The 24,170-nt window shown below is 43.6% G+C and overlaps 2 protein-coding genes across 3 annotated transcripts; both read left to right on the forward strand.

Annotated features, from left to right (window-relative positions):
- The first annotated feature begins 3,961 nt into the window (after positions 1-3,961).
- Lrit1 (leucine rich repeat, Ig-like and transmembrane domains 1) lies at positions 3,962-13,715 on the forward strand. Its single transcript, XM_021182619.1, has 4 exons — positions 3,962-4,178; positions 6,064-6,530; positions 8,753-9,061; positions 10,408-13,715. The coding sequence occupies exons 1-4, from the start codon at positions 4,057-4,059 to the stop codon at positions 11,382-11,384; spliced, it is 1,875 nt and encodes a 624-aa protein (XP_021038278.1). The 5' UTR covers positions 3,962-4,056; the 3' UTR covers positions 11,385-13,715.
- A 3,091-nt stretch (positions 13,716-16,806) lies between these two features.
- Lrit2 (leucine rich repeat, Ig-like and transmembrane domains 2) lies at positions 16,807-22,700 on the forward strand. Of its 2 annotated transcripts, none has more exons than XM_029469352.1 (3): positions 16,807-16,826; positions 17,249-18,030; positions 20,827-22,700. In XM_029469352.1, the coding sequence occupies exons 2-3, from the start codon at positions 17,262-17,264 to the stop codon at positions 21,582-21,584; spliced, it is 1,527 nt and encodes a 508-aa protein (XP_029325212.1). In that variant the 5' UTR covers positions 16,807-16,826; positions 17,249-17,261; the 3' UTR covers positions 21,585-22,700. The 2 variants fall into 2 exon arrangements, with proteins under 2 accessions (XP_029325212.1, XP_021038273.1); XM_021182614.1 differs by having other exon boundaries at positions 16,826-16,956.
- Positions 22,701-24,170: the final 1,470 nt, after the last annotated feature.

The following is a 24,170-nucleotide window of genomic DNA, read 5'->3' on the forward strand; positions in this document are numbered from 1 at the left end:
TCAAGGGGGAAAGGCCCCTTTTGGATGGGACCATCTCTGGGCTGGTAGTCTTGGGTTCTATAAGAGAGCAGGCTGAGCAAGCCAGGGAAAGCAAGCCAGTAAAGAACATCCCTCCATGGCCTCTGTATCAGCTCCTGCTTTCTGATCTGCTTGAGTTCCAGTCCTGACTTCATTTGGTGATGAACAGCAGTATGGAAGTGTAAGCCGAATAAACCCTTTCCTCCCCAACTTGCTTCTTGGTCATGATGTTTGTGCAGGAATAGAAACCCTGACTAAGACAGCTCCCTTTATGGTGCCAAGCCTCAACTTCTTTCTATGACCCCTTAAGTACTGTGCCATCAACTGCAAGCTGTATCTTCACCAATGGCCTTTCACAATTCCAAACCTCAGCTGTTCTCCATGACTCCTTCATGACTTCAAAATCAGTACCACCTGCGTGACTCCTACACATTACCAAGTCCAGCTGCAGCACAAGGTCCAACTTGGTTATCTCTGGAACACAGCTTCTTTGTGCTCTCAGAAAACACTTGTCAGAAGATTTCACCTCAGTAATGCTGGTCTTTTCTTAATCTCCAATAATTTCTTAGCTCCAGCTAACCAGCATCAATTGTCCCAGTAACCCCTGTTATTCTTGACCTAAAAGTCAGAGCTACATGGTCAAAGCTGCTCAGTTACTCTGCTTGCTAGGGATGGAACATAGCCTACTTTTGTATTATATCTTCACCAGCTTCCTGTTTTCCAATTGTTTCACTGCTTAAGCTTGGCTATCCTGGAATTTTCTCTATAGACTGACCTTGGACTCAGAAATCTGCATGCCTCTGTGTCCTGAGTTGTGGAGTTAAGGGCTTGTACCATTATGCTTTGATCTAAGCTTTTCATGACCACTATTCTTTAAGATCCAGATCAAAAGCCTGTGTCTTCCAGACTCAAGATCTGGATCACAGGTGTGCCTTCCATTTCTGTATTGTAGTTCATTCCAGATTAAAGGTACAAATTATTTCTTGTTCAACTGCAAACATAAACAATAATAAGCTTAGCTGGGTGGGCTCTTGCTCTGAGATTACCGTTTCCTTAATATCTTTATCTCACTGAACACAGGATTCAGCTGCATTTCACTTCCTGGTGCCCCTTATTACTCGAACCATACATTTTTTATTTTTTTCTTCTTAAGCTTACTACACTTGATCAAAATGCTTTTCACGGGCAAAGAACAGAAGAGAAAGTCTATGCTCGGCATTTCTGAGACTTCTTTTGTCAATACAATTCATCTGAGTCTCTTCACCTGAGCCTCAGGCAGACTCTTCAGACAAGTGCGAAAGCAGCCACATTCTTCACCAAAATATCACAAAATCAGTCTCTAGGAAACATACTAATACTCCTATCCTCTAAAACCTCTTGAGCCAGGCTCCCACAGTTCAAATCACCCTCAGCACCAACATCTTCCATATTGCTAATAGAACGGCCCATCAAGCCCCACTTAAGGCATTCTGTAGTTTTCCAAATCCAAAGTCCACATTTTTTGAAACAAAACTGCCGTCAGGCCTATCACAGCAATACCCTAGGCCCTGGTATCATCTTCTGTCTTAGTTAGGATTTCCATTGCTGTGAAGAGACACCATGACCAAGGCAACTCTTATTTAAAAAAACAAAACAAAACAAAACAAAAACAAAACAAACAAAAAAAAAAACATTTACTTGGAGCTGGCTTACATGTTCAGAGGTTCAGTCCATTATCATTAAGGTGGGAACATGGCAGAGTCCAGGAAGGCATGGTGTTGGAGGAGCTAAGAGTTCTCCATCTTGTTCTGAAGACAGACAAGAAAAGACTGTCTTCCACATGGTTAGGAGGAGAGTCTCAAACCCCCACAGTGACATACTTCCCCCAACAAGGCCACATCTACTCCAAAAAGCCACACCTCCTAGTAGTACCACTCCCTGGGCCAAGCATACAAACCACCACACCAACCTCTGATTCCCTTTAGAGCAATTCCTTCTATTCTGATAATGTCCAGGTCACAAATCTTCCCTCTTCCTAATACCTACTTAAGTCTGATCTTAGTGATTCCTAGATTCCAAAGCACCGGCTATATCCTCCAGGAGTTTCCCTACTCTTTTCTGATTTCTAACCTGCTGGTTAACACCTACAGCTGTCTGTCCCATACCCATATGATCACCAAAGATATCAGGAACGAAGAGAAGGGACAAGGTTAAAAATAACATATAAGGTCAGCTAAATAAAGTCAGAGTGGAGGCATTCCAAACAAGAGGAAATGGCAGCCTGGGTATAGCAGCAAGTAGGGAAGACTTTGATTTAGACAGGAAAGTAACAGGTACTATCCTAGCACTGAGAAAATGCTATTGGCAGGATATGAAGAGAAGATATGAGAAGCATCTTTCAGAAGCTGATAGTGTCCAGACAGGATTGACATTGAGCTAGGCACTGTATGTGTATGCCCTAGGTCCCTGTCTACAGGTTATTAAGACTGCAACAAAACACCAAGACCAAAGCAACTTGGGGAGGAAAGGGTTCACTTGGCTTATCCTTCAACACTACTATTTATCATCAAAGGAAGTCGTGATGGAAACAAACTGGGCAGAAACCTAGAGTCAGGAACTGATGCAGAGGCCATGGAAGGATGCTGCTTACTGGCTTGACCCATATGGCTTTCTCAGCCTGCTTTCTTATAGATTCAGAACTACCAGCCCAGGGATGGCACATTCCAAAATACGCTGGACCCTTCTCCATCAATCACTAATTTTAAAATGCCATACAGGCTTGTGTACAGCCCAGTTTTATAGAGGTATTTCTCAGTTGGGGTTTCCTCCTCTCAGACTTCAGTTTGCATCCTCTTGACATAAAACTATCCAGCACAGTCCCCAGGCATCTTCCTTGGCTGAGCCTAAGTAGTCTAGGCTTGATCAGACTCCTAAGCATGACAGACTGTGGAACCTACTGGAATTCAGAGGACCAAGTATTCTGAGACAGAAAAATGAAGCCAGCAAGTGGGTGACTTAAGGAAGTCTAGTATTCGGTCCTGCCTGTCATCTTGAGAAGGCTTTTACAGGATGGGGTTGGAGAAGAGAAAACAAATAAAATCTCCAAAACCTCTGCAAGATCCAGCACTAGGACCCTCCCTGGTGTATGACGCTTGAGGAGGGGAGACCATTCCTCTCTTGTAGTGATTCCTTTTGTTTTCAGTGTGGGTGGCAGTACCTCAAAGGTTACCAACTGACATCCTAGGGTTCTGCGACCGGGTGCCCATGAAGCCTTAAGGGAAGGCAGGTGTTTGCCTATGCTCAGGAGCATATATGGGCACCTTTAATGTCTCCTTGTAATATCAGAATCTCCCCAGCTCCTCTGTGAACACGTGCCTGTAAGTACCAGAAATTGACAATTTTCAGAAAGGTTCTGTCCCCACGGCAGTCAGGGATGTGCAAGCCTGGGCTAATTTTCACCAGTATTCCAGGTGGAAAGCTTTATTTCCTTTTGTGACTGACGATCTGAGATCGGAATACAGGTGCCAGGCCCTGAAGCATGGACTCTTTCTAATGCCTCCACAACCTTCAGAAGGCCTCGCTTCATGTTACTCTTCTTTTTTCAGAGACTATCGTAGAAGACAATTTTTAGAGGCCCTTATTTAGAGGCCAGAGTTCTGTTTCTATTTTTTTCCTGAGCCTAGCACCCCAAGCACACAGATTTATTACCCGCGGCCTGGTTGAAATGGAGTTCTTTGCAAGCAGCCAGTCACTAGTCACTTGCCTCTGAACAACTGCCCATCTGCCTTATCTTTCTGTGCCCCAGCTTCTTCAGGCCTGGGGTTGATGCTATAGAGGGATTCTCTCCCTCCCTTCAAGACTGGGTGATTCAGGCATCAGTAAGCTGCTGAGTGCTAGGGCTGGGGCTCCCTCCCTAATCCCCAGCCTGTGTTTATCCCATGGCCTTGGATGGGGGTTGCTGAGTGATGAGCAAGTGGGTAGCCGTTGGACTTACTGGACAAGCAGGACAGAGCACCTCTGGGACAGGCCCCTGCCTGGGCCCAAGAGGAGCCAGAAGTCATGTGGGTGGCTCTGGGCATGCTCTGGCTCCTCGCACTTGGGGGACCTCACCAGGCCTGGGGCTTCTGTCCTTCTGAATGCAGCTGCAGTCTGCGCATCCTGAGTGACGGCAGCAAGGCCAGGTATGACACTAACAGATGCAGGGTGGGCAACCAAGCGTTCTTAGGCCCATCAGACAGGGTTGAGAGGGGGTTGGATGCCCAGCAACTGTCCACTTGCAAGTCTCCTGCTCCCACTTGGTATACTGGATTTGGGGCCCTTGCAACCTGAGTTGGAGAGAAAGCAGTCTGTCCTTGGTCATCCTCAGTATGTGGGGCATTTACTCTGCCCAGAAGGGCATGGGACATGCACCAGCCAGGTTCCAGATGTTCTTCCTGAGCCTTCCTGCATGTTTCTTACAGGGAAAGGCCCTCCCTCCTTTAAGGTCCAGAAGTTTCTTCCTTGACTCTTTTTATCCTCCATTTACTTTCTTCCATTTTTATCTTATCTCTGTATCTCCCAGCTCCTTCTTTCTCAGGCATTTCCCATGCTCATGCCTGACCTCCACAGGTGATTTTTGCCTCCTAACTCTTGGTGGGATACCTACCCCCATACTCCATGGATGTTCCACACTTTAAGCTCCCTCCATCTTCAGCCTAGTCCTTGATTTTTCCCTCCTCTTTCTTCTCCTCTTCACAGACCTTTGAAGCCAGAACCACTCTGGTTGGTGGGTGCTGCTTTTCTCATGTAGCTCATTTTCTTCCTCCTGCCAGTGAATTTTAAGGCTTCCTCTTCTTCTTCTTCTTCTTCTTCTTCTTCTTCTTCTTCTTCTTCTTCTTCTTCTTCTTCTTCTTCTTCTTCTTCTTCTNCTTCCTCTTCTTCTTCTTCTTCTTCTTCTTCTTCTTCTTCTTCTTCTTCTTCTTCTTCTTCTTCTTCTTCTTCTTCTTCTTCTCTCCCTTCTTCTTCTTGTTTATGCAATTGTTTTCTTTTTGGTTATTGGAAATGATATAATTGGAAGTACCCTTTTCACATGATCCTGGCAGTTCTGGGTTTACTGGGGATGATGGTGGCTGGAAAGGAAGCAGAATGCCCAGAGAAGAAAGCACTCCATCTTTGATGATTTAACTCACATGGAAAGTAAATTTCTCAGGAAGTAAGACAGGTTGGTACTTAATCAGCCTGCAAAATGGCTGATGACTAAGGACAGTATGGTGGGATTGCTTTTTGTCACCCTGATCACAAAGGTGACACTATCCTCAGAGAGCAAATGTCTTGAAATCACATGCCATTGGCGATGGAACCATTGCCAGAATCCATGGATCTAATTTTTAGACTCTGGAAATTCTGCCATGGGTGGGAAACAGAAAAATCAGTCACCTGCATAGAGCATCCTCTGAGAGCAGAACGGCCATGAGAGGCTTCGGGCAAGCCCAAGGTTTCTAGTTGTCACAGGCATGGACTGTACAGAGAGATCAAAGTTCCTTTTGTATGTAAATGCCTTCCTGGGAAGCAGCTCTAAGCTTGCAGAGTGCCATCCTAGTACCCCTTCTGACTCACATTCGAATCCTGAACATAGAATGTGGTCCTCTGGGGATTACAGATACAGATATGTGTGTTGGGAGGTGGTTGGCGGGAGCAATATCTGCATCTAAATAGGTGTCTCCTTCTTTCTCTTAGTGCCCAGTTTTTTAGCCTCTTACCACCCTTTAAATCCTCCCGTGACCACCCCCCTCCTCCTGTTTAGGAGCAATCTCCCAATTGGTTTCCTTCCTTTACCTGTATCCAAACCTTCTTCGTTGCTAGCATCCTACCCTGTGTTAGGGTCTCTCCTCCTTGGCCAGATTATCAACAGCAGACACAGGCACTGTGACTTCAATTGTTCTGGGATGCTGCCTCTTTCTGAGCTCCAGAGTTCAGAAAAATTTCCCAGAACATCATCTACCGCAGTTGGTGTCTGTGTTAACAGGCAGATCTGGGAACTCCTAAGGGAAGGATCTTTGTTCAAATAGTCTCCATTTCTGTGACCAGGACAGTGGTGTGCAACGACCCTGAGTTGACTCTGCCCCCAGCTTCGATTCCTCCGGACACCTGCAAGCTGCGCTTAGAGAGAACCGCCATCCGCAGGGTGCCGGGTGAGACCTTCAGGCCTCTCAGCCGCCTGGAGCAGCTGTGGCTACCTTACAACGCTCTCAGTGAGCTTAGTGCCCTCATGCTTAGGGGCCTGAGACGCCTACGAGAGCTGCGGCTGCCTGGGAACCGCCTGATCACTTTCCCCTGGGCTGCGCTGAGAGACACTCCGCAGCTGCAGCTGCTGGACCTGCAGGCCAATCGCCTCTCGACCTTGCCACCCGAAGCTGCACACTTCCTGGAGAACCTCACTTTCCTGGACCTGTCCAATAACCAGCTGATGAGGCTTCCCGAGGAGCTACTGGACGCGTGGGCTCACCTGAAGACCGGGCCCTTCCTTTCCGGCCATCATGCCAGGCTAATCTTAGGTAATCAAGGTAGCATCCTTCACCCGGAGCCACCCTGGGGCAACTATCTAAGCTCTTTGACTCTGAGTAACATCATGGGCGCCTTCTACACCCGAGGGAAGATGGAGTCATGCTGGCATTAATCAGAGGCTTAGTAGATCAAGAGAAACTGAGCCAGTTCATATTCCAGCATTCGAAATAAGAAAACCGAGACTCGAGAGGTCCCCAGTCACACAGCCAGTGTGGGGGGCTCTATTAAACTCAGTTTCCCAGCTCAGGATAGAATGAGTTAGTAAAATATACCAGCCTTCTCTCTCCTATCCCGCCTTGCTCAAAAAACAAAACAAAACAAAACAAACAAACAAACAAAAAACAAAGTTTTACCAAATAAACAGGCAAGCCTGCTGCCCAGGTCACCTGCTTACTCATGGGGCTGACAGGAATAGTATAGCTGAAAAAGCCATTAGAAACAAGACAAAGAGGCTAATGATTCCTTTGTCCCTTTTCCTACCCTAATCTCTCCCCCTTCTCTCGAGGGCAGCTACTAATCATCACGTTTACTTACAAGTTCCTTATCTTTTACAATAGGTTTACATGTGTACACAAATATATACATACACACACAGAGAAAAGCTGTGTGGTGCTACAGAATTTGTGTTTGCGCACCACAGATGCCTGGTGCCCTCACAAGCCAGAAGAGGGCGCCGTATCCCCTGTACCTGGAGTTGCAGGTGGCTGTGGGCTTCCATGTGGGTGCCAGATCTTCTGGGAAAGCAGCAAGTGCCCTTAACCAGAGAGTCTTACATTTTTAAAAAGCATAATGTATGTATTAATTGGCATCAACTTTCTCATCCAAACAAGATGTATCAGAGATCTTTCTAAGTAACTGCAAATGAGACAAGTTTGTGTATTAAGTATTTCACAGTATAGCAGCCACACACCCCCAGGCCTTTAAATTGTTTCCACTGACTCAGTAACACCTTTGGTGCCACAAAAATCTATTCTCAGCCATGTATTTTTTTTTTTTAAATTAGTTAAGTTTTTACATCCTGATCACAGTTCCCTCCTTCTCTCAGTCTCTCCCTCCCATCTCCCGTCCCTACCCCTCATCCACTCTTCCTCCATTTCTCTTCAGAAAAGTGCAGACCTCCCATGGATATCAACCAGCTGTGGCATATGAAGTTGCAGTAAGACTAGACATTTCCTCTTCTATTAAGGCTAGACAAGCCAACCCAAAAGGAGGAAGTCTCCCAAGGACAGGCAACAGAGACAACTCCTGCTCCCATAAGAGCACCAAGCTACACAACTGTAACAGGTGAAAAGGGCCTAGGTCAGTCCCATGCAGGCTCCCTGGTTGGAGATTCAGTCTCTGTGAGCCCCTATGGGGCCAGGCTATTTTATTCTCTGGGTCTTTTGTTTGTTTGCTTGCTTGTTTTTGTTTGTTTGTTTGTTTTTGTGGTGTCCTTGACCTCTCTGTCAGCCATGTATTCTTAGTATATGTGTGCAAATGTCTCTGAAGGATAGAAGGTGAGAAGTGAATTTGCCAGATAAAACAGTACATATGTTAAACTTTTACGATCAATTTGATTGCTTCTAAAGAGGCTGGTATAATTTTCAGTCTTCACCACTTGCATGTGAGATCACCCATTCGTATGGTCACTAAGTAAGGTTGTCTTGCATATATAAGTGTATGTGGTATGTGTGTTTGTACGCTTATATGTATATGGGTACATGTGTGTGCAGGTACACATGCAAGTGTGAGGAAACCTGAAGTTGATGTCAACTGTCTTCCGTAATCTCCATTTTTATCATTGAGGCAGGGTCTCCCACTGAATGCAGAGCTCACTGATTCAGCTAGTCTAACTACAGCTTGCCCTAGGAGTTTCCTCTCTTTGCCTTCGTAGTGCTAGGAATACAGCCTTCCAACATGCCTGCCTGACTCACGTGTGTATTAGGAAAGCCAAACTCTGGTCCCCATGCTCATCCAGAGGGCTTTAGTCACCAAGCCAGCGGGTATCTTTGAGTGACTTCTCATCCTTGGCACTGTGAGTACTTTAAATAAATGCAGAAAGGAACTGTGAGGGAAACCAATGCCAGGTCATACATCTGGCAAGGCAAGGAGCTGGGATTGGAGGTCAGCTCTGCTGACTCTAAGTGGAAAAACTGCCTTTTCTTCCCAGAGGAGAAATGGAGCTGGTTCTGAAGATCTAAGGTTAACCTCTTGCTTATTCTCACTTCTACAGGGCTTCAGGACAACCCCTGGGTGTGTGACTGTCGGCTCTATGACCTGGTTCATCTTCTAGATGGCTGGGCTTCTTCAAACCTGATCTTCATCGAGGCTAGACTGAGATGTGCCAGTCCACGCAGCCTGGCTGGAGTGGCCTTCAGCCAGCTGGAGCTAAGAAAGTGTCAGAGCCCAGAGCTCCGTCCAGGGGTGACCAGCATCATATCCCCTTTGGGTAGCACAGTGTTGCTACGTTGTGGAGCAACTGGGATCCCAGGACCTGAGATGAGCTGGAGAAGGGCCAATGGACGACCAGTCAATGGCACAGGTGTGTGAGCAACCAAGTGGACCGTATTAGCAGGGTCTGGTATAATCCAGGCTGGGCTCTCATTTGTATGCATGTAATTAGATAGAATGTGCTCATATACTGGACATCGATTATAACAATGGCTCTCAGTCCATCCTGTTATAGCTCATGCTATTATCAGAAACTCAGGGCTCATGTTGGGAGCAATACAAAGTTGACTTTTAGGGTTGACTTTTAGAATAACTCCTAATTTAGTTAATATTTTAGCAAGTTTTTCTCTTTAAAATGGTAACCCAGACTCATCAGGAATAATTAATTATGGAATTGCCATACGCTCTTCATATGCGTCCAACCTTATGTTAAATAAATTATGACTATTATGTCATTGAAAGCAGGTAAGGTTGGGCGTGGTAATCTGAGTCTATTCCCCTAGCATTCGGGAGGCAAGAAGATTAGAAGTTCAAGAGCAATCTTAGCTACATTAAGGTTTAGTAGACTGAACTACAGATGGTGGCTCACAGCCATCTGTAATGAGATCAAATGCCCTCTTCTGGTGTGTCTGAAGACAGCTACAGGGTACTTGCATATAATCAATAAATAAATCTTTTAGAAAAGGAAAGGGAGAAAGAAGTGCTGAGACGCAAATGCTCAGCCCATATCGCACAGCTCACATATGAAGCAGCTGGGATTCCAATCAGTCTGGCTCTGGCTTCATAGTGTATGTGAAGTATCTGTTCTGGCTGAGTTGTGTGGGCAGAGATGGATCATCTTTGTTATGGTGGCCGCAGGGACAAGAATCACAGCTGTATACAGGCAGAAGATAAATTGAAGAGAAATCATTTCTTGCACCTGACTGGTAAATCTCACATCGCACCTAGCTTTCTTCTGGCTCCCTCAACAAGACTGACAGCTGTTACCCTAGAATAAGGGGTTCAGACTAGTTTGCAAAGTAGTGCAAAAGGCTCCATTGTGTAAAAACACAAAGGTAAAGGTGCTTATTAGGCGTGTCCACTGGGGTATGCAGGGGTGGGTACAGCACTTCCGGATTATCCTCTGCCTCATGCTCACCCCTGAAACTACCTATCTCCAATGCAGCCTGCTTTCCTGAGGGGACATCTTTGTAAATCTCTAGGACCTGAAGGATAAACTCTGGGTACCTCAGACTTAGAAGGCAATTTATTCTTAGGTAGTGTATTGTTGAGTGAGTTGGGCCTTGAAGCACTTGACCTTTGAGTGCACGCTAGTATTTTCTTGTGATGACTGTTGTTCACAACAGTGTGTGTAGACCAGGTGCTGTGACCTTGGCCTAGGAAGAGAGCCTGTGAAGACAACATATTCATTCCTCCATATGCCTTTTCTCTCCCTAGTACACCAGGAAGTCTCCAGTGATGGCTCAAGTTGGACTTTGCTAGATTTGCCTGTTGTGTCTCTCTTTGACTCTGGGGACTACATCTGCCAAGCCAAGAACTTCCTGGGAGCGTCTGAAACCCTGATCTCCTTGATTGTCACTGAGCCACAGACTTCTACCGGATACAGTGGGATTCCAGGTGTCCTGTGGGCAAGGACAGGGGAGGGGGCAGAAGCTGCTGCCTACAACAACAAGCTGGTGGCCAGGCATGTTCCTCATATGCCCGAGCATGTAGCCCTGGCTACCAAGCCCTCAGTGCCCAGCATAAAGGAAGAGCTGGCTCTCCAGAACTTTCAGATGGATGTCCCAGGAGAGCTCTCCAGAGAGACACCAGAACACCAGGAGGCACAGATGGTCAGGTCTCTCAAGGTAGTAGGAGATACTTACCACAGTGTGTCTTTGGTGTGGAAGGCCCCTCAAGGTGGGAACACAACTGCCTTTAGTGTCCTTTATGCAGTCTTTGGGCAGCGAGACATGAGAAGGATGACTGTGGAGCCTGGGAAGACTAGTGTCACTATTGAGGGACTTGCTCCAAAGACCAAGTATGTGGCATGTGTCTGTGTGCGGGGCCTGGTGCCTACGAAGGAACAATGTGTCATCTTCTCTACTGATGAGGTAGTGGATGCAGAGGGCACCCAGCGACTCATCAACATGGTGGTGATCAGCGTGGCCGCCATCATCGCGCTGCCTCCCACCCTGCTGGTTTGCTGTGGGGCTCTCCGAAGACGCTGCCACAAGTGCCGCACTGGGGGTTCTGCAGAGGCCTCTGGGGCCTATGTTAATTTGGAAAGACTGGGCCATAGTGAGGATGGTTCAGAGGTGCTGTCCAGGAGCAGCCTCAGTGAGGGAGATAGGCTTCTCTCAGCCCGTTCCAGCCTGGACTCCCAGGTCTTGGGTGTCAGGGGTGGCAGACGCATCAATGAGTACTTCTGCTGAGTCTGAGTCCCCGCTCACACCTGCCATCCCTCTTCAGTCTCATATACTTACTTTTACACCTGACTGTGTGCTCAGTCACCCTGATTGTTTGGATACTTGGCAACTTGTCCATTTACATCAACAATAGTTAACACAGGGTTTTAAGCACTTACTGTGTGCCAGCAAGCATCCAAAGGACTTCATAGGTATTTACTCACTTAACTTTCATAATAACCATTCAGATCAGGCATCATTTTTCTCTCTATTTTCCAGGAGAAGAAACAGCTGTTGAGTATTTAGCTTGTATCGGTCAGATTCTGCGTCTAACAAATGAAAGCAAAAACTCTGGTATGCATCACTTAGATATGTATTTTTACACTATGTGTCTGTAGGTTGACTGGCATGGCTCTGCTACATGTGTTCCACTGGGGCTCAGAGGTGGAGAACAACAATGGCTACTTGGGGCAGACGTTTCTCAGATGCCATAAGAGGGAAGAGCAAAACCATGCAATGCCTCTGAATGTCTTCATGTGAGACTGGCATGTTGCTGTTGCTCATGTCCATATTGTACCCGCCAAAGACAGTCTCATGGCCAAAGACAATGTTAACGAGGCAAACAGAGACACTAATCCTCTGAAGACGGTGATGGAAGACAACACATTTTCAGAACAAATTTACTACATGGCCCACTTATAGTACTGCCACTGGACAATGGACAGCTTTGGACCAGGCAGTTGGACAATTGGTTCTACTGAAAAGTCTTTACCAACCTCTATACTATTACATCATGTTTTCACTTATACCAGTTCATGCACACATATACACAGGTTCTCTATACATTAGCCATGTTTTTGAACACATGCACACTTCATCTACAGGCACCCCCCTCATTGAATTCTAACATTTATCCTTTGGGGTTCTTGGAGATAATCTTGGAGAAATTCTTGGAGAATTTACTTGTAATAAATCCTAAGGACTGCTGCTCTTTTATTCTCAGTATGCCAGACTGGAGAGAGCCAAGGGGTTTCTACAACTGAGGGCACCATCATAGTCAGTCTTGTCTCACACCCAGCCCATGTCCATGGAGGAGCCTTTTCAGGGTTTTCTGAAATTTTCTTGGTTTTGGAGAGTATGTAGGAGCTTTTCTTGGTCACCAAGCTAGTAGCAGGAGAATTCTTGCTGAGTTTCGCCTGTGGCAGAGACTGCTGAGATGCTTGGGCACAGGAGTGAGTGAACGTTCCTACTGAAAACTGTTTATTACTTGCCTACTGAGAAGATGGGTAGCACGTCCTTTGGTAACAACTGTGGACTTCCACAGTCAGAAGTGATCCAAGGAAAGTATTTAACCAGTATCACTCAAGATAATTGATATCATGTGAATATTGACTGGATGTAGATCCCCTTATTATTTCCAAAAGACCTCACAACATGCCCCTAACAGCCCATTCTAGAGGTTGGTATTTTTGATTTTTGATTTTACAGATGAGGAAACTAAGAACCAATTATATGTATAGAAGGGAGAAATGGATTGTCTTTGGAATCCATGCCTTTGACAACTTTTTGGATGCTATGTCTTACTCATTAATGATCTTTGAAGTATAGTCCACAGAAGACTTACTATGAAAACTAAATTTTTGGTAGTCACTGAAACCTGGAATCAGAACCACAAGAACCCAGGTGCACATGGACATTAGAGTCACCAAGCTTTATATTTTTCTGTCAGCTCCATGAAGGTTGTATTTGATTATAACTTGTGGGTCATTACCATTAGCAAGAAAAGCTACTTGGTTGGACAGTAATGGCCTTGTCTGCATCAGGGATCAACATGATATTTTTTGGCAAACAAAACTTGATAATGAATATTACAAGCTCTGTCATTGCTAATGGAATGGGAAAAAAAAAACCAATATACTACAGGTGAGTTAATGGGCATGGATGTGATCCAATAAAATGTTTACACAAATAGATAACAAACTGGAATCAATATCCAACTAGCTTTACTGCACTTTGTAAAAGGAAAACCAGGAACTTGAAAGCAAAAAATATATATATAAGTAATACACCCAATATTGACTGAGAGACAGAGGAGGAGAAAGGAGAGGAGAAAGAGAAAAAAATAGGGATGGGGTCAAATTTTCCAGCAGTCTAGGAGGGCTGCCTTCAGGGTGTGGGTGATCATTGCCTCCAAGATGTCCAGACTCTTAATCTCAATGTATCAACTTTCCTACCTGTATTCTGTCTTCCCTGAGTTTTCTCTTGTAGGGAACAGTCATTCTGGCGTGTTCTTGTGGGTATGTATGTTACTAAAACAAACTCCTCTGACAAATGAATAAATAAACGGTATGTGATTTACATTCTAATCTTTTAGTGTAACTCATGTCCTGAAAACAGAATGTTCTTTGAATAGCCTAGAAAAAGAATTCCTGGTCTTTCTGTATAGCTGCCAACTGGGCTACAGTGATCCTGTGGGACACTGCCCCTGGGTGGCTAGTTTAGGAGTTGCAAATCAATGTCAATCAGTTTATATGGCATCTCCATCATATATTTTCCAGAGACTATAGCATGATTGTATTCCTCCTGCCTACTCAGATGGTATGCGCAAACTCACTTATTTTCAGCTGCCTTTCCCAGTTGCAGGATATAAACAGATGAAACCAAGTTATATGCTGGAAAGAGGATGTACTCTGTCATACTAGGTTCTTAATCAAGGGACCAAATGAGCCTGTTCAGAGGAATAGAGCTGAATCTACTGAAGATAGCCACCAATCCCCAGGCACGATACTTTGTTTACTTGCAATGGAATTGTAGGTAGGGCATATCCAGCTTATGCTACAGCAGCAGATTTCACATTGCAGTGGCTTTGCCCATCATGAGTCTTTCTTATTCAAGCAGTTTGCTCACTGACTGAGAGCGGAAGGATGGAGGGAGGGCTCTGCTTCTGGTCATCAAAGACCTAGGCTATGAGAAACACCACCATCTGGAATATCAATAATTACCTCAACAAGGAAAACCAAAACACAACTAGAGAATCATGGATGGGTTTTTTTAGATATCATGATTTCTAACATCTCAGTAGTAAAAATGGGGTCATATAGCTTGAATAGTACAAGGGGCTTTGAAATGAGGTCTGTGTTTCTCTCACTGGCATACTACACAGCATGAGTGCTCAAAGGACCACCATCTCAGAGATTGTTGGCAAAAGATAGAAAGGGAAAAGGCTCTGTCTAGAGAAAAGGGAGGATAGCTGTCTGCTACCTAGTAGCACACCGGTTCTCTGTCTGATTTAAGCTGTCTCAAATTGACTTATTTGGGGGAATAAGTGGCACTTTTCAACTGGATGGGATATACTTTTATTGAGAGTGTATTCAGATAAAACAGGAACTGTCTCCTAGCAATAATTTATATTTATGCCATAACCACACAGTAATTCTTCTCCAGTAATCATGTCTCGAGAGAATGCCACAGTTCAAATTCTTAAAAGCCTCCTTCAGGATGTACATTAAATATGAAATAACCTCAGATCCTATCTTTCTTTTGATGTCTGAGTTTCATGACTTTTACGATTACATTTGGTAACAGGTTATTTAAGCTGAACAACAACAACAACAACACTAAGTAAATATATTAGTCAGGGTTCTCCTAACTTATTGAGTGAATCTATATTTATATCCATAATATGTATATATATGTATATCTATCTAGATACAGACAAGCGCTAGGACGACATCTAGAAAGGTGAGTTGGTCTGAATTTATACTAAGTGGGACATGGAATAGACAGAAAAGATATTGTAGAAAAGGAAGAAGATTTTTAATTTTGGGCTTTCATATTTAGGTGTAAGAGGGAAAAAAGGAACTTACTTGTGCTTTCAGATAGCCATCCATTGAATTGCAGGGTCCCATGGAGTAAGCCTAAGTTGTGGGAAACTTGGTAAAGGGCTCTGGAGCAAACTTCTCTCAGTGTTGTTTCTTTTTTGACAAACTGGCCAGAAACGGATGTCTCCCCCAGCCCATCCCTGCGTGTGTGCTGCTTTGGGACGGATGTTGCTTTGTGCAAGCTCTTCCTGGAGCTGAGTGTCACCTCCTCATCATTTAAAAGATAATGAGAGCTGCACATCTCCCCATCTCACACAGACTTTGTGTATGCCACAGCACACTCCTTGTTTGATTTTTTTTACCTTGAAAGTAACTGCAAAGATCTATCCAAATGTCGAGTTAGATTGCTTAGGAATGCCAGAAAATACATCTGGTATGAGTGGGAAGCCTGGGATGTAAGCAGCTTAGCTGGTGACCCATTTCCGCCTTGCTGGTGAGCTACTAAGCGGATTGTTTTTTTACTGAAGCCTTTTGTGGGGTATAATGTATATCATGAATCTTATAAGAACTCATAGAATTTTGGCATTTTCTTGATATGCTCTCGTTTAATAAGAAAGGTGGCACTTCAGCTCATCTAGACTCTGTCACTTAGAGGGGATGAATTATGGGGCACCTATTGTCCTAGGCACTGTGTATTAATTAATCTAAACATTTCCTGTCCAAACCATGAAGTGTTGGCTGATGATTCTTGTTCTGTAGAAGAGACACAAAGGCTTACACATTAGAAGATATCCCCCAAACAGCCAGACTCAGAAGCAGAAGCACAAGGAAGACTAAATGAGGAAATATCTATAGAGTTTATTTTCTTACCACTGTTGTGCCTAGAAAACACGACTTACTGTGAACAAATAATAAACAGTGACGTGTGAAGAGAGAGAAGTATCACAGATGACATTTACAAGCCTGACATTTGCTCTTTATGGTGGGATGTAGTGTTTTAGAAAAGTCAAGGAAAAGTCAGACCATTAAGCTTCTTGCCCCAGACTGTAAAGCTTTGTCCTCATGTTTTTAAGCTTCCATATTGGAAGGACACCATGATGTTTCGCCAATTCTAGTGATATGAATTGTAAAAGCATTAGTCTTAACGCAGTAGAAGTAGACTAAACACATCATCCATAGTGCGGTGCTGGCAGACCGCAAGCAAGGAAAACAATCCCAGGGTTGTTTTGTTGCTCATCATCTGCTTTTCTTCAAGAAAATAATTGGAAATTGGCATTTCAGGATTCCTTTGTGAACTGTAAAGTATTAGATGCATTCTGGTCAAATCCCGAGCTATGGTACTCAGGATTACAACACCTGATTGTTTCCCTGGCTTCTTTGTAAGAAGCCGAGAGAAGGTAGAAACAAAATGGAGCTTGATGTCTGATGCATATTCGTCTTTGCAACCTTAAGAACCACAGTCTTTTCACTTTAGTTAAGAGACACAACTTCTCAACATGGGCTTTTCCTGAGCCTGGGAGCTGGGCTGTAACAGACCTCGGGGCATTCAGCGCTTTAGTGCTGCTGTGCTGACCTACATCTTTATGGATTACCAATAATAGGATTTGCTACTCAGGAGCTGAGACCATACCTACCCAAACCACACAAGGTATTTGCCTACAGATAAATATGGCTTTTGTTTTTTACTGTTTCTTGAAAGTTCTGGTCTCTTGGGTTATACATGCAGTGCAGCCGTTCTGTCTGCCAGAGTGTACCTGTTCAGAGGAGAGTTTTGGCAGGTGTGCTATGCTGACAGGATTCCAGAGGGTGATGTGGGGGTGGAGGAGATTTTCTTTTAAAATGATATGGAGTGACATAGGCTTAGAGTTTGTGGGAAATCAGCTAAATCCCCATGGGATTCATTTTAGTTGGTTCTGGAGTTTATGGAGGAGAGCATTTCTACCAAAAGCCATCTCTTTTATTTTAAATTCATTATTTTTCATTTAATCTCCATGTCTAATGACAGGATTCACAAAATACCACTTATAGGTTCCTTGAGGCTTATTGAAGTTTTTCTGCTTTCTTATACAGGAGCCTTCAGTGCATGTCTATGTCTTTGGGAAAGATTCCAGACAACTTTCCCGAAGAACTCAAGCAAGTGAGAATTGAAAACTCACCCTTATTTGAACTTTCCCAGGGGTTTTTCACCAACATGAGCACTTTGGAATACCTTTGGCTCAACTTTAACAATATCACTGTGATCCACCTAGGCGCCCTGGAGGACCTGCCAGAGCTGAGAGAGCTGAGACTAGAGGGGAACAAACTCCGTTCAGTACCATGGACAGCGTTCCGCACTACCCCTCTCCTGCGGGTTTTGGATCTCAAACACAACAGGATTGATTCTCTCCCAGAACTGGCTCTTCAGTTCCTAACCAACCTGATGTACCTTGACATATCCTCCAACAGGTTGACAGTTGTATCCAAGGGTGTCTTCTTGAACTGGCCAGCCTATCAGAAATGGCAACAGCTTGGTTGTGGAGCTGAGTTTCTCTCCAACATGGTATTGTCGCTGCACAACAATCCTTGGTTGTGCGACTGCCGATTAAGGGGACTTGCTCAGTTTGTCAAGTCCGTTGCTCCCCCTTTCATACTGGTGAATTCGTACCTGATATGCCAGGGTCCTGTCTCTAAGGCAGGGCAGCTTTTACATGAGACTGAGCTCGGAGTTTGTATGAAGCCAACTATTTCAACCCCTAGTGTCAATGTCACTATCCAGGTAGGAAAGAATGTGACTCTGCAATGTTTTGCACAAGCCAGTCCCTCACCAACCATTGCATGGAAGTATCCCCTGAGCACGTGGAGAGAATTTGATGGTAAGCCATTTGTACTCTCTGTATATATATGGGGGCAGTGTAGAGGTCAGTTAGGACTCTGCCTCAATATAGAGGTGTAAACGGTGCCTGTCATAAAGGATGGGTGCAGGTAAGATGGACATATGTATGGATTAACTCCATAGAACAGAAAAGAGTCCAAGGCAGCATTCCACTATCAGCACTGTTTAAAGTGGGTACATGCTGATCTCATATATAAATAGATATATTGGGTCTGATCATCTCTTATAGTATATAAATGTTAATAGACTTACAATGGGCAAATAAATTGTTTGAGGACCTTCTGGGTGAAAAGCACAATACTAACATTTTAGAATCCTAAAATTTCTAGCTAGAACGTATTATAGTAAGTGTTATTTATCTTCTAGACTTGCCTCACCAAAATTACATGGGGTGCTTATTGAAATACGATTTATACGGCCCCACTCCAGATATTTGAACTCAGTCAGTGCAGGGCCAACAATATGTATTGTTACATATGTATTTCTGTTGTGTTGTCCTGAGTGATCCCCTTAAGATAAGAATAGCAAGTCCTACATATCAACTGAATATTTACTTCCTATTATTGTGTTAACCAGACAATATTAGCTCAAAATTATAGGGCCTAGAGAGATTAAATGACTTCCAGAGACCCAGGACTGGCACCTTCTTTCTTGGAGTAGGTCTTACCATTTCCCAAAGCTGTGCCAGTGCTCCCAGGAGCATGTTGGATCTCGAAGGACAGTTGTAGGGTCTTAACTTGTCCTCTGTCTAAAACAGCTGAAATGCAATAATATTTCGGGGATTCAACCAAGCCAGTATTCATAGATAATGATGAGCCTCTAGGAGGTTTAAAAAAATACACAACTGACTGAAGTTTTTACTTTCCCATTTTTTTTATCTTACTGTATTGGCAAGGTGTTAAATGCTAACAGCCAAGAGAGACAGGATTCATCATTTTAGTTTTCTTTTAAAATCAAGAAATTAGGTGGGGAATGGTAGCAAATGCCTTTAATTCCAGCACTTGAGAGGCACAGTCCGAGGCAGGCAGATCTCTGAGTTTGAGGCTTGCCTGCTAGACAGAGTGAGAAGTAGGACAGCTAGGGCTGTCTCTAAAAAAATAAACAAGAAGGGAAGAAGAAGAAGAAGAAGAAGAAGAAGAAGAAGAAGAAGAAGAAGAAGAAGAAGAAGAAGAAGAAGAGGAAGAAGAAGAGGAAGAGGAAGAGGAAGAGGAAGAGGAAGAGGAAGAGGAAGAGGAAGAGGAAGAGGAAGAGGAAGAGGAAGAAGAAGAAGAGGAAGAAGAAGAAGAAAAGGAGGAGGAGGAGGGAGCAAGGGAGCAAGGGAGGGAAGAAGGGGGGTAGAGAGAGGCAGGGAAGACTGGTGTCCAGTGATGCTCTATCATCACTATTTTCAAAAATGTTTTATTTATATATTTTATGTGTATGGTATCTTAGCCACTGTTACTATTGCTGTGATAAAACACTATGATCGAATAACTTGGAGAGGAAAGGGTTTATTTGGCTTATGCTTCATCATCACTGTATTGTTTATCATTGAGTGGAGTCAGGACAGAAACCTCAAGGCAGAAGCTAATAGATGGAGGTATGCTGCTTCCTGACTTGGTCCACAGAGCTGTTGAGCCTGCTTCCTTAAAGAAACCAGGACAACCACCCTAGCGGTGGCCCCACCCCTCATCATCACTAATTAAGATAACATGCTATAGGCTTGCCTACAGCCTGATCTTATGAAAATATATTCTTAGTTGAGGCTGTCTCCTCTCCAATGACTCTAGCTGTGTCATGCTGCCATAAAACTGGCCTGCCCAATGAGTGTTTTACCTTCATGTATGTTTGTGCATCCCCTACGTGCCTCATGCCTGCTGTGGCCAGAAAAGCGTATTGGATTTCCTGAAGCTAGAGTGCTACCATGTGGGTGATAGGAGTCAAACCTGGATCATTTGTAAGAACGACCAGTATCATTAACTGCTGAGATATCTTGCCAGCCCACTATAATCACTCTTGATACTGTGTTATACCTAGAAATACTTACAGGTAAAGCTTACTGACACTTTCTATAAAACTTGTAGAGAGTATGTTATTTAATATTCTTGACAAAGAGATTGAGGTTAAGAGAACTTAAGTTTTTTTTCCCAGTATGGTGTATTTGAAAGAAGTGGGAGCCCAGTTATTTGATTTCTAGGTTCTGAGGAACTGCACATCTGTGAAGTAAGAGCTCCTTTGGTGCTCACAATATCTCTTTGTTTGTTTGTTTGTTTGGGTTTTTTGTTTTTGTTTTTGTTTTCCAGACAGGGTTTCTCTGTATAGCCCTGGCTGTCCTGGAACTCACTTTGTAGACCAGGGTGGCCTCGAACTCAGAAATCTGCCTGCCTCTGCCTCCCAAGTGCTGGGATTAAAGGCATGCGCCGCCACCACCCGGCACACAATATCTCTTAATCACACCATTTTGAAGTCTCCTTAAGACATGGTATCAGGCTCAGTAAGGCCAAAGTGGGCACAACTAATGCTAAAAGAATATGGTCTCCTTAGATAAAAGAATGGGCTCCACATAATTGCTACCTCTAAACAAGCATGGATAAGTTAATCACCTGCTCCAACTCTCAGCATCTTCTAGCAAATTAAATGTTTACTCTATAACACTTCAAGAAAGATAACCCCGGACACAGGAACATACTTAATAAATAATAACCATCCTTTAAACATAAGACCTAGCACTAGACTGAGAACTTTCTAGCTGTCTATCACAGAAACGCACACATGTTTTGTTCTTTTTTTCACCCAGTGTTGGCCTCGCCAATTGCAGAAGGTATCATTCTGTCTCAGCTTGTCATTCCAGCAGCTCAACTGGTAGATGGCGGTAATTATACCTGCATGGCCTTCAACTCCATCGGCAGAAGCTCCCTTGTCATCTTACTCTATGTCCAGCCTGCACAGGCCATGCCTGGATTGCATTTCCTTTCCACCTCTTCAGAGGTCAGTGCCTATGTTGACCTACGAGTGGTCAAGCAGACAGTGCATGGCATCTTGCTGGAGTGGCTCACAGTGACCAACCTTGCCAAGGAACAATGGTTCACCCTCTATATTACATCTGATGAAGCTCTCACGAAGAAGGTGGTCCACATAGGCCCTGGAATCAACACATATGCCGTGGATGACCTTCTCCCTGCTACAAAATATAAAGCATGTCTCAGCCTTAGGAATCAGCCTCCAAGCCAGGGCCAGTGTGTGGTCTTTGTGACAGGCAAAGACAGTGGTGGGCTAGAGGGTCGTGAGCACCTCTTGCATGTCACTGTAGTCTTGTGTGCTGTGCTCTTGGCACTGCCTGTGGGTGCTTATATCTGGGTATCCCAGGGTCCATACAACTTCAGTGAGTGGTGTTGGCGCTGTTGTCCTCTTCATAGGAAAACCCTAAGATGCCCACAAGCAGTACCACAGTGCAAGGATAGCTCTTTCAAAGACCCTTCAGGTGTCTATGAGGATGGTGAGAGTCACAGAGTCATGGAGGAGGATGAGGAGATAGAAAAGGAGGGTATTAGTTAACAACCCACCATGGCATGGAAATGAATAGACCTCTAGTTCCTGAATCCAACTTTCCATGACAGCACAACTTGGTTCCATCCATTTATCAAGCAAGTATTTCTTGAGAAGCCACTGTGTTCTAATTAAGGTATTTGATGAAGAGAATTCAGAAGTAAGAAAGAGGACTCAGTATTTATCTTCATAAAGCTAAAGCCAATGAAGCTCTGACCTATTAAACTGATAATTTTATATGCCTGATAGTGGCTAGAAATTAATAAATATTACTCTTATATATGCCTAGGCCTATAAGGTTTACACAGAACATCTCATATGCATTATCCTGCAAAGTATAAGATTTATTGTAGATAAAGAAACTTGATTTCAGAAAGGTCTATGATCTGTCCATCACTTATCTAGCCAGTGGCAGGGCACTGGTCTACAGAGGATGTATTCTGCTGTTTTACAAATAAGCCAACAACTGGCCTTACTACAAGCACTGTGCTCATATGGATGCATGGAGACTCAATGGCAGTTGAAATAACATTTTAAAAATTGGTGGCAACACTCATATTGAAATTAATCACCCTTCATTACTTTAGGTTCTTATATTTTTCTTCAACGAAAAAGAATTAAACCTTTTAAAATGGAAATTCCCTGTTTGTGCTGGATAGTTTTATGTCAAGTCGACACAAGCCGAAGTCATATGATAGGAGGAAAAAACTTGAATCAAAACTGCCTTCATAAGATTGGGGCTGTAGGACATTTTTAAAGTGAGTAATTGAGGGGGGGTTGGCCCTGCCCATTATGGGTGGTGCCATTCCTGGGCTGGTGGTCCTAGGTTCTATAAGAAAGCAGACTGAGCAAGCCATTTTGCAGCACCCCTCCAAGGCCTCTGCATCAGTTCCTGGCTCCAGGTCCCTTCCCTGTTCGAGTTCCTGTTCTAGCTTCTTTCAACAATGTATTGTGACACAGAAGTGTAGGCCAAATAAACCCTTTCCTTTCCAACTTCCTTTTCAGTCATGGTGTTTCAGCATAGCAATGGAAACCTAATTAAGTCACTATTGTACCAAAAGTAGAAAAAAAATTACATTCCTCCCCTCTGATAACTTCAATAAATTTTAGCATTTTCTAGTCTTATTTTGCCTGATCCTTTACATACATATTGTGTGTATGTGTATATGTTTATATATGTGTAGATAGATAGATAGATAGATAGATAGATAGATAGATAGATAGATACATACATACATACATACATACATACATACATACATAGATTGCACTTTAAAGCTAATTCAAAGCTTCTCATTAGATTACCTGGAATACTTTACTGTTTCACAGAAGATGTTTAAACTAATATAACCACAAGATGATTGTCACTCCTTAAAATCCTATATTTTTATACATATATTTAGATGTGTGCATATATAACAACACACACATAATATAGTAAAAAAATTATTAATGAGAAATGTTCGATAGTACATTTTTTAAAGCAAGCATCTGGAGAGAGGGGAAACCGTGCTGCTCTTGGCCTGTTTATGATTCCATCTGTAGGAGTAAGAAAAATTGGTATGTGAGATGTGGAGGATGCAATCATCACAAAGGGGCCTAGGATTAGCACAGAGTGAGAGAAGATATAATGACCGTGGTGATGGCTTGGAAGAGAAAGCCGGGAAGAAGGAAGGGCCATGGAAAGAGAGAAAGCCTGGGAGTGGGTCAGGAGCATGTTGGTGAGCTGTTTGAGGAGAAAGAATGTGGTTTAGATAGGACTTCTTGAAATAGGGTATTTTTAAAGACTCTTGAGCTACCCTTGGAAAGTCCCAAAAATTCACATTACACGTGGTCATAGGCTTATGGTTTTAGTTAACAGTTTTCAACATCATATTTGTACAAAAGCAATACACATCTAGTAGAGATAAAATTGAATTTGAACATTGGGTTTTTCCCCCCTGAGTTAGTGATATACACTGTGATTCTCCCTAGACATGCTGGGATCCCAGGCAATGACTGCAAGAGAATCAGCTGAGATCACAGTATTCTGTGTTGCTAAGGTTGTTTGGTCGCTGTGCTTTGTTAAGTAAAGTCTACCAAAAACAGCTTTAGCTTAGAATTTTTAGTATATTTGTCAACACATGATGTTTTATTGGGGCTGTAATCTCAGTGTAAGTCCAGAAGCATCTGCATATGTGATGTCATGATACCTATGCTGATCTCCTTCACTTCTTTTGCTTAATTCCCGTGTAAAGAATTCTTATAGCCTTATGTCTCATTGTCGTATTTGGGACATGTTATACTCAAAACAAATTCTAATTTGGACCATGTATCTTAGTTACTATTCTATTGCTGTGAAGAGACACCATGATCACGCCAACTCATAGAAGAAATCATTTAATCCAGCGCTTGCTTTCAGCTTCAAAATGTTAGTCCATTATTATCATTGTGGAAAGCATATAGGCATGGTGCTAGAACTGTGGCTTTAAGATTTCCATCCTGATTTTCAGGCATCAGGTAGAGAAAGTGAGAGAGAAAATGAGAGGCGGCAGGGGTGGTGGAGGTGAGGTAGCAAGGAGACTGGGACTGGCATGGACTTTTGAAAATCTCAAG

This window comes from Mus caroli, chromosome 14, assembly GCF_900094665.2.
Source record: "Mus caroli chromosome 14, CAROLI_EIJ_v1.1, whole genome shotgun sequence".
In the NCBI taxonomy this organism is placed as follows: Eukaryota; Metazoa; Chordata; class Mammalia; order Rodentia; family Muridae; genus Mus; species Mus caroli.

Excerpts from the sequence above, each read along its gene's own strand:
- Lrit2 (XM_021182614.1), top strand. The coding sequence starts at position 16,847 with ATGGCTTTTGTTTTTTACTGTTTCTTGAAAGTTCTGGTCTCTTGGGTT. Across the intron at positions 16,957-17,248 it reads TCAGAGGAGAGTTTTGGCAG|GAGCCTTCAGTGCATGTCTA; the intron begins GTGTGCTATGCT and ends TTTCTTATACAG. Across the intron at positions 18,031-20,826 it reads CACGTGGAGAGAATTTGATG|TGTTGGCCTCGCCAATTGCA; the intron begins GTAAGCCATTTG and ends TTTTTCACCCAG.
- Lrit1 (XM_021182619.1), top strand. The coding sequence starts at position 4,057 with ATGTGGGTGGCTCTGGGCATGCTCTGGCTCCTCGCACTTGGGGGACCT. Across the intron at positions 4,179-6,063 it reads AGTGACGGCAGCAAGGCCAG|GACAGTGGTGTGCAACGACC; the intron begins GTATGACACTAA and ends TTCTGTGACCAG. Across the intron at positions 6,531-8,752 it reads TCATGCCAGGCTAATCTTAG|GGCTTCAGGACAACCCCTGG; the intron begins GTAATCAAGGTA and ends TCACTTCTACAG.